Source organism: Centropristis striata, chromosome 20 (assembly GCF_030273125.1).
Source record: "Centropristis striata isolate RG_2023a ecotype Rhode Island chromosome 20, C.striata_1.0, whole genome shotgun sequence".
Lineage (NCBI taxonomy): Eukaryota > Metazoa > Chordata > Actinopteri > Perciformes > Serranidae > Centropristis > Centropristis striata.
Window position 1 is genome coordinate 19,984,810 of NC_081536.1, and position 19,873 is coordinate 20,004,682.

The window sequence follows — 19,873 nt, forward strand, 5'->3', positions numbered from 1 at the left end:
TGTTTTATTTTCAGCGTCTTCAATGGATGTTTCTGTCGACTAATCCTGCAATTTTAAACCGTAACATCCCCTATAAACTATTCATAAACTGCTCCACATTTTTACAATCATATCATAGTTATATATTTCCCAAAGCTGACTGTACTCTCTTGCTTTTAAAGCGTGAGGGGTGGAATAAAGAGAGCAGCAGAAAGAGAGAAGTGACAGGAAGAGCGAAGCCCTTGTTAGAAGGGACACATGGGGGAAGGGATTTAGCGTAACACCCAGCTGTCTACCTGTCTGTCTGATTGAGGGGAAAGTGGGGTTTTCAGTGTAACACAGAGCCAAGCTGTTCTCCTCTGTGGCGGCTGAAAGTGTGTGTGTATGTGTACTGTCGTTGCTTGCTTGGTCTCGGGGGCGCCATGGTGAGGAGGAGATAGGCAGACGACCAAAATCTCTCTCTCCCTCTCCCTTCTGTCTCCAGTATAGATGTCTCTATACGGACACAAAGAGAAAGGGAGAGGATGAGAGACACTGAGAGAGAGATGGAAACAGCAACAAAACAGGCCCTCTGTATGCCAAAGCCCACTGCACCTCTGTTACTGTCTTTCTGTTTCTGTCTCGTTTCTGTCCGATGAATCTCAATCACCTACTTTGAGGATACATGACTTCTCCATTCTTTCTCTTCTCACACTCTCTTCCTTTCTATTTCTTAACTTTTCTACCCGTTTATCTCTTCCCATTTTCTTCCCCGAGTGAAAGGCCTGAGTGAGTGGTAGTTTTGTCTGTGTTGCCTCGTTCTTGTTGTTGTCCTCTTAGTTTCATCATAATTTCAGGAGTCATTGTCAAATCACTAACCATTAAGTTTCCTCCAGGACATTTTATGATGTTGCAAATTATAGTTTGTAATAGGTTGCATAACACTTTAAGTTGTAGCAAGACATCTTAAATTTATCCATAACAGAAATTGTTTATTTGCATGTTTTTCTGCATGATGTTGCAGTTTATTATACTGTGTCCTGGCTGTAATGATATCATAATGTGGTATTAAATGGCCTTATTTAAAGAAAACTCAAGGATAGGTGAAACACATATTACTTCATTGTTTATATGTTGTTTATAAAATTATGACATGATTTAAAAGACGTTTTTAATTAGTTCTTTTTTTATTCTAATCAGATATATAAAGCTAGTACATTAGTTTATAATGGAGGAAGCTGACTTTACAGGACTTTAAGTGTAATAAACTATGAAATATTATAAATCATAATCTCCATGATTTACACACAATTTTGTTTTTTCTAACCATATAGGTTCATGAGTTTAAAAGTAAAAGTGACGCCATATTGTTTTTAAAACAATATTTATTGCCTTTTCCTTCTTTTTTTGAGAAATATTTAACAGAATATGTAACTCTAGTAGAATCAAGAATTTTTTGTAGAATATTTTAAAAAATGATATGAAAAAAATATAAATTTAAATCCAAACTCACACTGTTAAACTTAATATTCAAAGATTAATATAACTCCTGCTGCCGGCATAAAATAGAATACAATAGCTAATACAAAAAAAAGTGTTTTATTTTTTTAACATATAAGAATGTCAGCCTTTAATGATTCACACCTCACTTGGTTTCTTAAAGCAGTAATCTACATCACATGTAATTTCCATAATGCAGCCATTCTCATTACATTAGAGCAAAACCCAGTGAAATGGTCAAAGGCCTGAACAATGATGCACTGGCAATTAAAATGGAGGATAACCCACCTGACCTGCAGGCAGTTATCCCTAATGAGATAATAATAATCTCCTCTAAGAGAAAAAAAAGAACATTTACGTCTATTTCCGTTCAATAACTAACTTCACTGCTGCTTCAATATGGTTTATATGTGGATTCTTCAAAGCCGTGAGGCATTTTGTTCATTATTGGAAAGTTCTTGACTTCTGTCTGATATTAAAAAAATATGATCAAATGTGTTTAAATAAAAGCTAAAGTACAGGGAAGCACTACATTTAATTATATGTTCAAAGAAAGTTGCCCTTGATGCTTTGTGATTATAAATCTTGCATTTATTTCATTTTTGCTCTGCTATAAAATTTGGAAAAAATGCTTGAACCTTGAAAAAATCTTGGAGGGGAAAAAAGCTGAATAAACTGCAGTAGCCTTGAACATGTAAGGATATAAATAGACTGCAGACTTCACATGTGCAAACACAAAAGCTTTCTCAGGGAGCCAAGGAGGGATGCAAAGTGCTAAACTCACCAGCACCCAGTGACGTGGTGATATTGGTCGCTTTCCTGCCGGGGGAAGATTTAATAAACGCAGAAAAACAAACAGGGTCTGTGCGGTGCCGGGGTTGCTGCGGGGTGAGGACGGTGGCACACTGGACACATCCTCCAGTAGGAAGGAAGCGGAGTTGTGGAAAGAAAGCAAACAGGAGCCATGGACGGGTCTCTTTAACCCCGCCGTGAACCCGTGACCTTACCTTCCGACTACTTCCCATTACCTCTGCACGACATTTAGCCCACATACCGCAGAGCGCACACGCACACGCAGCATTGTGTGGGGCTGTTTGGGAGGGGTGCAGGGGGGCAGCGAGGGCGGCGGCGTGCTGTTCATGGAGGGGTCAAAAGAATGAAAACCACCGTGTTCGCAGGGAAATTACAAAAAGGCATGGACGCTGGATGCCCTGTGCACACACAGTCAACTGGGAGAGAAAATATTATGTTGCAGCACAAAAACGTTTTTCTCTCGTTTTATGGGAAGATTAAAAGGTTTCACAGCACATAAAAAAATTACAAATAAATAGATTTAAATCGCAGAAGAAATGAAAAGTTAGATTTCTGAGTTATGCGTTTCAGTATTTTAGGATAATGCAGTACAAATAAAATCCTCCATTATTATATAGAAATTGCTGTGTTATCAGAAGGAAAATATAAGGGGTGTAATTTCAAATATAATTTCAATATATGTAAGCTCAAATATTTAACCAAAATTATGCCACAATCATAAGTATCCTATGATAAATCCACTAAAATACTATAAGCTGAGTAAATATAGATTTCAGTAAATATACAGTCTTCATCTGGTTGAGAAATAAAAGTCACATTAAAACTAAATAATCATTTTAAATTATAGTGCATTCTACAGCAACCCTCACCTAGAAATCGTTTAGTGACATTTTAAAGTACATTTTTAGTTATTATTCATATTATTCATTAATTCATAATAGTCCATATTTAAGTGGTTTCGTCATAAGAATATCCTATATTAGACGTTATATTCTGACTTCTGGTTGTGGTATCCTTCCTGCATTATTACACTTATATTTCTAAAGTTTAATGGGCTTTTATAGGCTATAAGGTCTCCTTTTTCCAAACAACAATAATACCTTAATGTATTTCCTGCTAGCTCTGCCTATAGGGGCTCAGCGTTTTCTATATGGTTTACAGCCTTTATTTTTATGTGATATAATAATGCCTTTTAGATATGTTTTCCTGTGAAGTGGCTGCTGAGCTGTCTGTTAAATGTTAAAAGATAGCAGGTTAACTGAGTGGAAAGGTCGTGGTTGCTTCAGAAGAGAAATGAAGCGGCCACAGGAGACACGATGGAGGGCAGAGCCACAACTACAGCTGCCACACATGAATGTTTGATAAGCGGGCGGATAATGGCTCCTTAAATCAGTCAAACATAAACATCTCCATCACGCTCTGACATCTGCCATCCACAGCTAATAAGCTGGGCCTGAATAATGAATCTATAATAATAAAGTTGAAATATCTCACCGTGTCATATAGCAGGAGATATATAGGTCAAGTGTGTGAGGTGTTCACTTTGTTTTTTTTATCATGACAATATTCAGATTATGACTTTCTCCGAGTGGCCTGAGCTTCACTTTGGCTCTTTTTCTGTATCTGCGTGTGCAGGTTGGCAGGTTACATGCAGGCTTCAGTGGTTTTAGCAGTGTGTGTATGAGCCCCATGCGTACGAAAACATTATGGTTTCAGTAGCAGGGAGTGGGTGTGCGTAGTGAGCGTATCTAACTGGATACAAACTCCTGATACTGTAAGCCAATCAGCACTGTGTGGAGGCAAAATGCCCCCATAATATTTTCAGCTGCACAGAAACCGTTTGACAAGGAGAGGAGAGACCATTATAACAGACAATTATATATATATATATATATATATATATATATATATATATATATATATATATATATATATATATATATAGTGTCTGTTATAATGGTCTATCCTTGTATTGTATATATATATATATATATTGTCTGAGAAGAGATGAGAAGTTTTGTTTTGAAACAAAATTTTGAACTGAGCCATGTTGGTTTTGAAAAAGCTTTTTCAGAATGAAACAGATGGATATAACTTACTATACTATATATATAAGTATAAGTTTATATATATATATGTATATATGTATATATATATATATATATTACATATATATATATATATATATATATATATATATATATATATATATATTCTTCTCTTTTTATTTTACTTTAGTTGCATGTTTTGGTTTGGGTTTCTTTCAAAATAAAGTGTTGGAAATATTTCTGTCGTATGGCTCTTTAGAATGCACTTTTTAAGACTTAAAAATCAATTATTTCTACATACTCAGTGATTGATCTTAATCCTGTGGTTTTATTATCATTATTTTTGTATTTCCTTTTTTAATGGAGCTATGACGACTGTAATAATAATAATAATAATAATAATAATAATAATAATAATAATAATAATAATAATAATAGGCCTGGTAGTGATAATAATATGCCATGTTTTATTTTGTTCTTATAATTTTTGTTATTGTTATAACACACAAACCTGTAAAGCATATACAAACCAATAATATAATAGACTCCTATTTATTTTTAAGATATTTTTTTATTTATTTAACTCTCCGGAAACACAGCTATTGACTACTTTATATCTAATATCACCTCACTTTTATTCTTGGTCATAAAGTGGTGGACCTGTCACATCTCTTCTCTCCGTGTACCTGTACAGTACAGCAGCTCCCCCTCCACCTGCTCTCCCAGACGTCCGCTATTGATCCGGCGAGCCAAACGGAGCTGCGTGACATAAATGAGACCGGACGGGCGCATCTCACCCGTGAGTAACCGGCTCCTGCGCCGCCGCTTCCCTCCGTTATTATCCTGTAAGATAATATCCAGTTATAGAACGGTTAGAGCCGGTGCTCGCCTCTGATTGGCTGCTGAGTTGAAGCCGCTATGACGTATTCTATAAAGTCACACCTGAACACCATCACAACACCGACGCCAATCTGTATCTGTTGCAACCATTTTATGCAGCTACTATTCCATACTAACTAAAGAAAACAAGCTAAATGCTTAATTATCAAAACAGTGATGCTTTTTCTTTTGAAAGCCTATTTTTTGGTTATTTATCAAATATATGATCTATATATCAACAATGCCACTCAGCTGTTCAAGCAGCAGCACTTTCTACAAAATAAATTAAATAACTTAATGGCGTACTGAGTTGATGGACTCTGTGTGTAAAAAAACAAATGTACCCTTTGTGTTTTAGGCTATGCAGCAGGTGTCGCGCACGTTTAATAAGAAGAAAATTGATGATTGAGTTACAGTTCCGGAGATTTATTTAGATAAAATAATAAAATAACCTGCATGTTATTGTTTTGGACGCCTCAGCAAAAAAGTAAACACAAACATAACTGAGTAGCCTAAATGGCCTACATTCATATAAGTTCAAACATATTTCTAGAAAGATTTGGGTTTAAGTGAAAGATGTTTAAGTCTTATATTATAACACCAGGTTTCAGATTGATGCTCTGGGACTTTTCAGGTTTAAGGCTTTTCCTGGTCATTTAAATTAACTTTCACAGACACCTGGGAGTGTCAAGAGAACAGTGTTTTTCAAACCTATTAAAGTAGATCTATCCCATTAATATTAATATCCTTTAAGTGGTGCCCATGTGGCAGAGTGAGTTCAATTTGATAAAATCTCTCAAAAGCCAAGCAAAGTAAAAGAAGCAAATGAAGACAACAGATAATCCAGTAGAAATCTAAATTTAAGTGTGAAAGTGTACATCAGTGATAGCAAAAAAATCTATTTTGCAATTGTTAAAGTGCATTTTGAAGCCACGCTGCCACTGCTGCAGTGTAAACTATGTGCAAACTGTCCAAGCAGCCTCTGTTTGCAACTATTCCTCCACTTTTTTTCTGACATGCTGCCTTCCTGCCTGCTCTGTGCACGAATTGTTCTCCTGAACAATGATCACAGCCGTGCAGGCCAACAATCCCATGCACACTGAGCGGATATGACATGTCCCACCTCTTTTACACTTCTTGCCTGTCTCAAACTTGACTTGGGGGTAAACGGGCAATCGAGTGGAGTAATGTAAAAAGCTGCAGTCAAGGAGGGAGGGAGAGAGAGGGAGATAGAGAGAGAGAAAGAGAGAGAGGGGAGAGAGGGAGAGAGAGATGTGACGTCAGTTTTGCTCATTGCGTGCCATGCAAACACCGCAACAAACAAAAATGTGAGACAATGACAGGATCGTGGGTGACACTGTGACTGTAACCTTCACACAGAAACAGAGAAAAAAACAGGGCGAGAGGGGGGCACTTACTCGATATAGATCTATAGATCAGTGACATTGGTCGATTAGAAAATAAAGCTTTAATGAAAGCATTTACCCGCTGAGAGAGAGAGAGAGAGAGAGAGATGTTGTTCTGGGGTGTGAGAGGAGGTAAACGATTGTGACAAGCAGCCACTAATGTAAACACTTTCTGACTGCAGAAGCTCAGCTTTAAATTAAATAATGTACTAAAACAATCAGTGCAGTGGTAATGCCAGTGGTAGTGCCAGAGGGTAATATACTCTGTAAATAATAATAATAATAATAATAATACAATAATAGTAGAAAAAATAATAGGAACAAGTACTAGTTTGATATACAAAAGTTAACTTAGGTAAAACAACAGAAGTATTATTTTTTTTAAAGTATAATAAAAAACATAAGTATACTGATTATGCCTAATGACCCATGTCAGACTGTTAAGCTATCACCCTATATGATGCATTAACATGTACGGAGGGTGACAATTTCTAGTTTTATAGGAAAATTGCATTTTATTTGTTAAACGTTTTGAAGTTCAATCTGAACCTGAAAACCTGAAACACTCAAGTAAAGTATAAAAGTTCCTGGTGAAGAATTTCCCTAGCAGCCACATAAGGCCAGTATCATTTTCATTGTATCTTTATTATATTTATGCTGGTGGAAGAATTAATATACTTAGCTGTACTTCAGAAGTTCTATCAGCAACATTTAAAATAAAGTATAATAAATAAAAGTACTCATATACTAAGTGTGCTTTGTTATATTTAAAAAGTTATTAAAATATTAACCTGAATGAACAATCAATGGGCATTTTTAATGCAGTTGTTTGAGTTAAGATTCATTTTGCAACTTTCTATCCAGTTGAATGGTTTAACAGGCAATATTGCATCATATATAAATAATATTAATCTGTAAAGTTGTAGTGGATTAGAAGTGGTTTAGTCCGCTACAGTAGCCTATTTCTAAAATGCAGTAAATAAATTAAGTTACTTCCTAGCACTGATTTACTGTCTGTGTGTCACAGCACTCTGTTATCGTTCACGCAGCGCCTTATGATCCACTCCACCATATCACTGGCTGATAAATAAGAGGCTATTTCACTACTGAAATGGAAAAGGTCAGCAGTGGAGCACGTGGCCGGCCCAGCTGCATATGAAGCCGGGTTAAAAGGCAGTGCGTGGCCAGAGAGTTGAGCGGCCTCCACTGTATGCATGCTGTCTGTGATATCCACATCTCCCACATTAGTGAGCTCTGAGAGCGAGATGTCAGCCGGAGTAATTACGGCCTGTCAGCTCCTGTGACACCGGGCTTAAGGGCCATCTCTGCGGCTCCTATCTGCATCGCTTAATCAGCCCTGACAGTCAAGTCCAAAACAGTAAGATTTTCCTGGAGAATTTCTGTCGACATTTGTGCTGATGTAACTCTGACCATGGTGTTCGCTCTCCAGAGTCCTGAGTGCACTTTTTAGGCCCACACATGCAGTTGACTGATACACAATGAGTCTTTTAAGTGTTGAGCTGAGCTGAGAAAGTGGAGGTGGTCTTGTTTTTGCTCTTCAACAAAGTCATTGGGGACTGGAGGGCGTGCATCATATGTAAAGCTCGGGGCAACGCGTCTGATATGCACTCATTATATTTATTTCTCTGTCTCCAAATCAACTCATCTACCTGGAAGAGTGCACACACGGCCTCCTCCAGCGCTGCTGCTGCTCTGTCACACTGCCGCAGCTCTTTAACGCCGCAAACACATTGTGTAACAACGTGTCAGAATCAAATTTAGGGGTTAAAATAAAATGATTTGGGTAATGTTTCATTTGTCCAATCAAAACTTGATAAGGCGTGGCCTATTCTGTCACATATTTAGGATACAAAAAGTATGGAGAAAGTGACCTAGGTTCAAATTAAATAACAAATCTACTTTTAAATTCCTCCCAAATTTTGTAGAAGCCACCTGTTTGGGAAATGATGACTGGCCGGGAGGGAGAGCCCAGACGAGCCTAATTGATTTTTAAGTGGTGTCTCTGTGGGTTAGAGGAGTAAGAGGGGAGTCCACTTCAGGGATCCGCCAAACTCCTCCAGTTTGTACCTGAATTGAGATGCAGTGATGTGTTGCTGATGCGGCTCAACAAGCCACACTGGGGGCCAGACGAGGGGTTGGACGGAGGGGCCAGAGAGCCGGGGCTGAGCTCGGTGCTCTGGTGGTGGTGGTGGGGGGTGGAGGGTGATTACAAATGAACTTACTTCTGCGGAGGCAATAAGCTGATGTCAAGCCTCATTCTCCAAACAATAGAAGACATATACCAGGTTTGTGATATGGGCACGCACACACAAACAGCCTCCTGCTCTTCTTCTCAGTCTGATCACTCTTAGTGATGATTAGACATCAGTGTTTAAAAAAGACATTTGACTTTATAGTCTGAAGGCCACAGTGTGTTACTTTACACTATTATAACCTGATATTGTGACGTGTTTAAAGATGTGATGTCTGGGTTGTCATCGTCACATTCTTATAAAGAGGCTATATACACCACCCACCTTCAGTCGACACACACACACACACACACACACACACACAGACACACACACACACACACACACACACACACACACACACACACACACACACACACACACACAGGCATGCATGCATCATGGAGCCCGGACCTGCAGAGAAAAAGCAACTCTCCCTGAGTGAGCGGAAGAAAAAGGGGGGAGAGGGAGGCCGGCTTGCAGCTCCACTCTTCCAGGGTCTCAAACACAAGATCCGGGCGCACGGCTCCATTGAGTACGAGGAGGCTTTTGCATGGGGGTTCATTAGAAGTAACGAGTTGACACAAGGTAAATCTTAATGTTGAGGCGCCTTTCTCTACCGGCCCGGGGAGGAGCCCTCATTAACTGTCGCTAACAACCCGTGTAAATACACTGATTGGACAGCTCCGATACAAGCTCCCAGCCCTGCCAGGAAGTCCCCCTAATGAGACCACACAATAAAAACAATAAAAGAAAAGAGAGAGGGAGAGAGAGAAAGAGGGAGAGAGGGAGAGAGGTGTTAAAAACTTTTGTACAAGCTTTGCTATTAAAGTTGGCGCCGCATTTACAGATCATTATGACAACATTGTCACAAAAATGTTGTGTTTATTCAATCGGTGCGTTTTAGTATTTCTTTTAATTTCAAACGAAACACTGTTGTGTTTAATGTTTGCTCCTACATGGTTGACCTACTGCACCTGTAGTACAAGTCTACCAAGTTGACAACAGTTTACAGTTCTAAAGTACAGTAACAGACTTAATTGTTTTGGCGCTTTGGGTCATTCAACCTAAACCAGATGCAAAATGCCATACGTAATATTATACTTTAAATGTTTGAAAAAGGAAAAACAAAATAGCATTGCCACAACAGGGCAGGGATTTATCTGACAGTAGGAGAGAATGCACTACAAAAAATATCAAAACACTTGAAGCTTTATTTTTTATTAATAGCCTATTTTCCCCTAAATACGGGGAAATTCTGCAAATCGTGTCAGCGAGGTTTTTCCGCCAGTTTTACGCATTGCAATAATTTTGCAGAAACGTGTTTGTATCTTAAAGCAAACACGATATGTCTAAGATTCTTCCATTATTATTAATAAAAAAATCACTGATTCTTAAATTGCCATGAAATACACATATCTCGTTGCCAGGGCTTTCACACTTTTCAGCAATAAATACATTATTTCGAAACTCAGTGCTTCATTAAATGGCTTGTTTAGATCGATACTTTTTACAGTGTAGACACAGTGTGGAGTCTCCGTACCCTGGCATGGCCAGCATGGGACGAAGGGGATTGTGCGCCCCGTTCCGACAGCATCACACATCTGCTCTGCAGAGGCACACATCTCCCCGGAGCTCGGTGAATAAAAATAGCAAATGCACCAAATTAAAAACGGACTTTTGTGAGCTAAAGGAAATAGATCCGAGAAAGGCTAATTACAGTCACATTCAAACTAAAAATGTCTGACAAGCTCATATGTTTATATATATATATTTAAATCGTGTGGAAAATGAAATAAGTCGTCAAACATCATTGGCAACATTGCACACGGAAACGGGCTTAACTCACAGGCGCAGTGGTTTGATTTTCATCCGGATCTTGGACAAATGAGCCAGTGAAATAGCAGTGGACCAGTGTCCCAAGCTCCAACGGTGACAGTCCGTGGACTGGACCCTGCTCACAGCTCTGCAGGAGACGAAGAAGACCGAGAAGAAAAAACAAGAGTAAAAAAGAGAAAGAAAGATAGAAAGGGTGATTCCTTGGGAAATCAACACACCAGCACTGCATTTATGGATCACTAAAATAAAAATAAAATATCGGGCATGTGAATGATAATTAAAAGTTCCCACTAGTGCAAATATAAATGCATACCTGCACGTGTACATGCATATTTAGTTTAGAGGAATAACGAAAATAAAAGCGTGATCTTTTTTGGTACGTACCCATCGTTGCTCCACAGTGTCGTCCTGTGTATTGTTGAGATGAGTCCAGGATGGAGCAGCAGCCACATGAGTCTGTGCTGTGTTTGCCAGGGAGGGGTGTGCTGCCTTTTCTGCCCAGCCTCTGCCAAACCGGGGTCAACGAGGGAGCAAAAAATAAAACAAGACCCTTTTCTTTCGTGTCTTCTTTCTCTTTCCCTCTTACCTTTTACAGTCAACACCTTTTTCTTTCTTTCTCTCATCCGGTCCCCTTCTCCCTCTCTCACTCTACTACATGACGTAACATAAGCTTTGTTTATTTGCTCCCCTTATTGGAACAAATTGATAATGAAAATAACTAATTGGCAATTAGCCAGTAATATTTTTCAGATTGACTGGGTGTGCTGCACATCAGTTAGAGCCAAGTAAGAGTTTTTCTTTTCCATAAAAACGAACTTTATTTGGACTACATAAAAGTTTTCTAAACAAAGTTTGAGAAGGTGATTTCTAATCACTTGACAGTCACACAGAAACAGAGATGTCATGAGTGCATCTCTGTCTGCTTGATCATCAGATTGTGAGTGTTTTACGGTGCAAACTGTTGTTTGTGTTGTCGTGTCTGGAGGTTTAGGCTGTAAGTAAACGGAGAAGACGCTAAATGCTCGATGCGCATTCAGAGCTCCAGTCCCCCGCTGCTCCGAACATTCAGCAAGCCCTCGGATAAACACACAATTACGGCAGGTGAATAAACTTGTTTGGGGGTGTTAATTACATGCTTAACGTAAACAAAAGCCATGTAAAAGAATGTGAATTAGCGCTGGTTCCCCCCTCAATCCCCATTCAGGTTTTACATTTCACCTCTAGTCTTTTCTAGGAGTGATTTCCGAATTGCCTGCAAGGGTTACTTCCAAACAAGGCTCCTCCAGAACATAATGCTGGATAATACCTGCAGCCTCGGCTTGAATGGTGATCACCTAAATTGGTGCACCAGGAAACCCAGTCAGGTAGGAGGCTTTGCATATTAGGAGTAGTGCTGCTAAGCCTGCACTCTCAACTTAATTTTAGGGGTCGGGCGTGCATGTGTGTCTGCGAGTGTGTGTGTGTGTGTGTGTGTGTGTGTGTGTGTGTGTGAGAGAGAGAGAGAGAGAGAGAGAGAGAGAGAGAGAGAGAGAGAGAGAGGTGTGGGGGGTACAGGCTAGGAGGTTAGTTTTAACACCAGCATGAAAATACCAGCCTTTACTTCCAGTCCACAGAGCTTTCCAACGGGACCAATTCAAGTGCCACTTGGAATTAGTTCTCCTGAGGTTCGTACAGCAGCGCAGTGGACAGGTTTGATCCCATGTACGACCCTACCCCCCTCACACATGCGCGTACGCACACAATCCAAACGCCTGACCCTGCAACAGGATCATCACAACCCCTGCTCTGTATAACATCCATCAACACGCGTGCACGTATGTACATGCAGGAATTAAAACATGCCCCAAAAACTCCCGTGCGTAAAGGTGCGCAAACGTGCGTAATTGCACCTGTTTCAAGCAAAGTCAGTTAAGGGGAAACGGTTCACATAAACAGGTAGCACTGACTTTGCATGCATGCACGTCGAGCCGGTCTACTCACTGTCCCTCCGTGCTTGAAGTCGGTGGTCTATCAGGCCAGCCCCGGAGAATGTGCAAATCTGAGAGAGGGAAGGAAAAGTTTTGAATTCCTGAATGATTTTGTAGAAAGGCGGCTTAGGATCATTATGTCAGCTTTATTGAGGGCGGATTAAGCGGAGTCTAGATGCTACGCCTTGTACACGGCCCTTTCACAATGTGAGCACTGTTCGTGTTAGAGTGAACTCACACTATTTTAACACCCTATAAGCCCTGTCTAAATATGAAGCCGTTTTAGCCATAAACATGAAAATCACACCGCGGTGGCTACTGCTATAAGCCGAGTCCTGTGACTGGATGTGGACATTGATCATGTCCTTACCACTAGATCAAATACATGAAAACTGCTTTTATGTCCCCAAGAAGCTTTCATGTTGCCATTTGATTGTAATTCCAATACTAATGGTATTAATTAGAGGGCTGGGCTATCAAAAACCCCGTGATAAACTGGTGGCATTAAAAGGGTGATGCCATTGGCAAATTAGTTTTCGAACTGAAACGCCATGATCTTTGTTTAATCAACACAAAGCTGCGCATCGATATTCATTTGGAACAATAAATTGTGTTGGTTGGAGAGGAGGCAGCGGGCAGGGGGCCAGGCTGCGCCCAGCGTCCCGGAGGCAAGGCCGGGGACAGCAGGAGGGGGAGCGGCATCACACTGCAGCCGTACACCCGGACCAGCACCCACCAAACACCAAATGACCACACACACCAGCGAGCCAGAGTAAAAGTCACGCTCTGACTCGCGAACATTTTTTAAATCAGCGACGGATCCTGCAGGTCAAACGGCAAAAGATTACAGGATTGTGTCATAATTTGATCTTTTAGAAAACAAGAAAATGGAAAGTGATAACATATATGAAAAGGAAAGACCATGATGCCTCCCTATTTCCTCGCACAAAAAAATGAAGGGACTGATAAAAAAGATAAAAAGTAGCTACTACAGGAAAAACTGTACGAAAATAATGTGCAAATTGACTCGCTTCAATTCAAAACGCGTATTCCGGAGTTGCAGTCATTGGTTGTCCATTTGTCACCCTTTTAAAGCTCCCTCTGCCTCCCTCCCTCCCTTCCCGTCTCTGCTAAGCATCTCCAGTCTACATATCTTCTTTAGCTTTAACGAGCCTCGTTAAGATCGCAATAATATTCCACCCTCTAATTGCTCATTCCATTCAGCAGATAGGCGAGCATTGGCTTGTGCCTGATGCGCGCGGTGCGGTGGGAGGGTTGCTGTGGAGATCGGAGACTCTGATAACCCCCTGTGCGTGCTGCACAAGTGGTGAAAGCCTCGCGCTACGTACTGGCTAATGATTGGCACGCTTGACAGTGATTGGCAGGGCTGCCATGACAACGCTACAACGACACCAAGAAGACCAATAGAAAAGGGAAACAAAATGTTTCAATGCTACACTCAACGGCGGATTTAGGGGGGAGATATTATGAGGCTGGTGTCATTAGGCGATAGCCATTGAATCATTCAATCTTTTTTACTGGCCGTATTTTTTCGGTTTTTCCTTTTTCTCGATAATTTTCTTTTCTCTCAGGTCATTTCCATGGTTTTCAGATCCCCTTTAGAGCTTTATCCCTCCCATTTCTTCCTGCCAAACTTCGCTGATCGCCCTGTGCTCCTGGCGAACAGCGCTCCCACCACCAGGTCTCCAGAAGACTTGTCCATGTTTCAGCTACCGACCCTCAACTTCTCCCCGGAGCAGGTGGCGAGCGTCTGCGAGACGCTAGAGGAGACCGGGGACATCGAACGGCTGGGCCGCTTCCTCTGGTCCCTGCCGGTGGCTCCGGGAGCATGCGAAGCGATCAACAAGCACGAGTCCATCCTGCGCGCCCGGGCAGTGGTGGCGTTCCACACGGGGAATTTCAGAGACCTCTACCACATCCTGGAGAACCACAAGTTCACCAAGGACTCGCACGGCAAACTGCAGGCCATGTGGCTGGAAGCACACTATCAGGAGGCCGAGAAGCTCCGCGGTCGTCCCCTCGGACCGGTCGATAAGTACCGGGTGCGGAAGAAGTTTCCGCTGCCTCGGACCATCTGGGACGGCGAGCAGAAGACGCACTGTTTCAAAGAGAGGACACGGAGCCTGCTGAGGGAGTGGTACCTTCAGGACCCATATCCAAATCCCAGCAAGAAAAGGGAACTGGCTCAAGCCACTGGACTCACTCCTACACAGGTCGGAAACTGGTTTAAAAACCGGAGGCAACGAGACAGAGCCGCGGCAGCCAAAAACAGGTTGGTGATTCTTTCTTTTTCGTCCGTACTGTCAAAACGCAAGACTGTTCAAAAGTTTGTCTGAAATGCAGAAATTAAAAAAAAGAAAATAATGTGATTTTATGAAACATGTAGTTGTGTTTACGCGCAGAGAGTGTGCAGGGAGAGGACAGTGTGTCTGGCAGGGGGAGGGAGAAGACTGCGCCGACATGTTTGTTGTGAAACCAGAATGGATATCGAAAACATAATTTTTGCTGTTATAACTACAGAAAAATATATTTTAAAATTATTTACATTTACAAGAGCTTCTAAAATAATTTCCGTAATTTTATTTTGCTGGTATTTTCAACAGAATAAATAATAATGATCAGATAAAAAAAAAACACTATTATTGTTAAAAATCAAGTTTACTGCTCAAACAACTCTAAATAATAAAATATTAATATTTAAGTCACAAACTACTTAACTGTTAAACCAAAGGGGCGATTATTGCGCAGGGTTTTTTAATAGAAAGAGCTTGTTTATGTTTTCGGTAGGCGTTAAAGTATTATAATAAATTACAAAGAGTGCTGAGATTGTATTCTAAATCATGACTAGACTTTACTTATTTATAGTATAGGCTAACCATTATTTAGATAAACAGCACTATTAATTCTTTTTAATCAGTAAAAGTAAAATGAATAAAACAAACAGGACATGAGACGTCTTTATTTAGCTAAAAGTTTAATAGTTTGATCTCAACATTTAAATACATTTTTAAATTGTTTTGCAAATAATTGTAAATGTAGTTGTGTTTGCTACCAAAGCTATGTGATTATTTATTAAAGCTACACAGCGTACAGCAGCTACATTTATCTATTATTTTAACATGCCAGGTTACTTAGCATTGTTGGATGAGATTATCTCAGAGGATATTATTGATATTACTCGACTAAAATGAGCATGCGTATTAAAAAGAATTTGCAGACATAGGCTGTATTCATAACATTAAGTGTGGTATCATTCCATTGAAATGCTATAATTGATTAGAAAATACCTCGGAGGATACTAAGCCATATGAACAGTATTCTAATCGTTTTGCTAAATGAAGAGATATATTTCCAGCCTGATATTATCCCGCCGTGATGGAGTTATTATCATGAGTGGATTGGAGATAAACATTTAGGATGATTGGAGTAACCTGGATCTCCACGTCACTCTTTCATACACTTCCATCAGAAATGCATTTGTGTCAAAGCGTTTGGACCAAGGCCTGGATTTTATTGCACAAATAATTATAATTTTGTGAGAAAACTTGCAGCCACTAAGATAAATAAAACTGTGCATCACTTGAGTCAAATAATAAAGCAGATGCAACTAAAAGCAGAATAAAAACAAAATATCTGCTGGAAACTTCTTTTGTAAAAGTTGGATTTAAATATGATTTTTCTGACAATTTTTAAAGCCCACATTACTGACTTGCGCGTTGATAATGCCTACTTTTGTAGAAAAACACAACAGAAAGCCCATTACATTTCTTCTACATTTGGTAGTCTAAATAGTGCTGTGTTTTGTCCCCTGAAAGCTGGCTATTTGATAAAAGCATGCATGCATGGCTGGGGCCGGCAGGGGGAAAGAAAGGCGAGTTTGAACCCCTATTTTGCAGGAGGAGGAGGGGAAGGGGGACATTCTCAGGTCTAATTGCCATTTCTCTCATTTTTTTCCTTCTTTTTCCCTCCCCTCCTCGCTTCTTTTCTTCTCCAGGCTCCAACACCAAGCAATAGGACCGAGCGGTATGAGGTCCCTGTCAGAGGCCGGCCTCACCCCTCACAGCTCGGCAGAGTCGCCTTCAACCGCGGCCAGTCCGACCACCAGCGTTTCCAGTATGACAGAAAGAGTTGATACTGGGACGTCCATCCTGTCCGTCACATCCAGTGACTCGGAGTGCGATGTATGATACGGAGAAAAAAACACACAAAAACAAACAAAAAGAGAAATATTTACAGGGAAAATGGACCTGAGAGGAAGAAAAAAAGACTTATGAAATATCGCGGATGAAAAAAGGACCGATTGATATAAATATTAAAATAAAAGAGATAAAAGCACGTCGTTTTTTTATTATTAAAAAGCGCTTTCAAAGGACCCACGCCTCCCCCTCCTCTTCATACCCCCACACCACCACCACCACCACCACCACCACCACCACTACTACTAGACTACTTGCATGATGTCATTTTATTTTTTATTTTGTAATCAGGGAGAATAAACCTGAATGCAAGATTCTCCATCAGGAACATCGATCAGAGGGAATAAAAACAGATCGTCTTGGTGTCTTCGTCGCTTTTTTTTCCTCCTCATCTCCGTTTTTTAGTCCAAGTGCTGATGATGATGATGATGATGATGATGATGATGATGATGATGATGATGCCGGCGAAGCAGCCGCCATGCAGACAAGATGCAATCCTGTTTTTACTTTGTGTTCATCAGACAATCATTTTAAGTCGTAAGCACCTTTTTAACTACACTTCTGTCACTGCCTGTGTGGGGTAACATGGTCAAAAAATGTCGAACGGAATCGTTTATGACTGTATCAGATTTTTATTTTTATTTTCAAAATTTTATATTGAATTATGTATATCTCAAATAATGCGATCATTCTCCCGGTCTGTAATATACGTGTAGAAATATGCTTGTACATAATTATTGCTCTCCCCGTCTCATCCTCTTTTCTATCCCTTCCTCACTTTTCTTGACTTGGTGTTCCTACATAAAATATTTGTCAAAACTTACAACTCAAGTGCTCTAGGCGTTTTTGTTACTTTTGGTTCTTTTTTTGTGGGGGGGTTCATAATAACATATGTTCCCAGTCACATTTATACAAAAGAAATATGAAAAGTGCTTGTTATTACTTCATTGTGCCCCTCCTCTCCTCTGTGCCGCCCCAGGGTCGCTCTGAGCGCTTATTTACATTAGCCTATTCACTGTTTCTTCCTCGCGTGGTTATTATGTTAATGTACCATACATTTCTAAATCAAATACAGTATTCAATTTGCTATACCTCTTTGCATGATGTCTGTCTCTCCATCCGATTACGGATAAGGACATTGATAAGTGGCTAAACACATGTTCATATTGGCTCATTATTGGATTGTGGAAGCATTAATGCTCATCATGGCTGATGCGTTCACAGACCAGGTTACGCACTAACCTAAGCTGAGTTTATTTCCGTGACATTGGTGCAAACTGTTTTACGCACATGGATGTCAAATGTTTTAGATTTCCAGAAGTCATACTTTCCTCAAGTCTTATTTAATCATCACACCCCTGCTTCAAACCAATGTGATATAGGTAAATTCGTCCTATATGGACGCCTCTGTATGCTACACAAATTCTGGCAAACGTCAACGTCATGCAGCACTTAAAAATGTGAGTGCTATTTCCCCTTTTGTTTACCGTTGCTAGTGAATACAGAAATTAAGTAAACGCGCCATTAAATGGGCTAATCACGATGGGACTCCTCCCCTGTCCCAATCTCCCATTGTGGCCCGCTGAAAAGAGCTTTTCTTCCTCGGACGAGAACCATTTCCCCCTCCAAAAAAAGGCTTTCTCTCCTGCAGTCCCTTTCCATCTAAATCCCCAACCAATTATGCTGCAGACTGGGGCAGATCTGCTATAGGACACTGTTGCAGGAACTATAGTTTTTGGTGGAAACACTTGCTCAAAGATTTGTGCTTCCTAGAGCGCTGAGGATTTCCCCCCCATGTAAATACGGCGCTGTATTATTAACTACAGGCAACTCTGATACGCGTCGAGTGTCTGTGAGTGTTGCAGTCATGTCTTTAGCACCAGAATGTAGGACACAGGCTGCTGTTTGGCTCAGGGAGACCGCAGGACTTTTTACAAAGTGGAGCCTGGCAGTAAAAGCTACCGCGGCGACATCAGCAGTGTGAACCTGCACACAGTTCTGCCTGATGTTTGATTTTAATAAGAAACTTTACTGTCTCCAACAAGTGTAGCACCGGCTGTGGTGTCAGGGAGGGACAGGATGTTTGGATATTTTTGCGGGATGTTTGGCAATTTTGTGCAAAGTCTGAAAGCTTGAATATAAAATATTTCTATGGGCGGTGTGGAAAAATGCTAAATGATGTTTAACGTTTTAAAAAAGAGACCAGGGAACCAATTGTCATACAAAAGCGTGGCTAATTATACTAGTTGTATTTGTTAATGTAATAAATACCAGTAAATAACAAAGAAGGCTATGAGAAGGGGTGCGTAAAAAAAACAAAACAAGCTAAATATTAATCATAGCTCTTAAAAATAGTTGTGAAAATATTTGTTTTGCTGTTGAAAGTGAAATCTTTTGCGCAAAATGTGAGATGCAGTTTGATAAAAGTTGAAATTGTTATAGATAGCGGACTGTGGTGTAGATACTTTAGATGTGGCTATGGATTATGTTTTTTTTTAATCAGTCTCCACTGGGTGAAATGTGCGCACTAGCTATCTGCATGCATAAGTCTCCCTCAGACGGATACCAATCAAAACACAAAAACAAGTGTGTCAAAAGCTTCAGCCATACGACTCAATGGGCCTGTGATCCTGAAATAACCGAGGCCATAATGCAGACAAACGCAGAGCTCAGCTCCCTGCCTGGCTCAAACAAACCGCCGCACTCATTGGTAGTCGATTGCAGATGAGGTAAATCTGTATCATATTTTAAACCCATTCCGGGTCTTAAATCGGTCTGCCAGAGAGAGATAGGCCCTATCAAGAGCACCGAGGGGCCATGGCACCGCCGCACCACCAGACCCTTATCACATACACCCCCACCTCTCCATTTACGCACTCCACAAGTTTTATTGGCAGCGACAAGTCCCGGCTATGATTGAGATTAAATTAATCGTAAACTGAAGAGCATTTTTATCGGCAAAGGAGGACACGAGGATTAGGGCTCTATCTGAGA

At 40.4% G+C, this 19,873-nt stretch overlaps 1 protein-coding gene across 1 annotated transcript; it reads left to right on the forward strand.

Moving 5' to 3' along the window:
* Positions 1 to 14,152: 14,152 nt before the first annotated feature.
* six3a (SIX homeobox 3a) lies at positions 14,153 to 17,705 on the forward strand. Its single transcript, XM_059359471.1, has 2 exons — positions 14,153 to 14,955; positions 16,678 to 17,705. Exons 1-2 carry the CDS (start codon positions 14,264 to 14,266, stop codon positions 16,868 to 16,870), a joined length of 885 nt encoding a protein of 294 aa, XP_059215454.1. The 5' UTR covers positions 14,153 to 14,263; the 3' UTR covers positions 16,871 to 17,705.
* Positions 17,706 to 19,873: the final 2,168 nt, after the last annotated feature.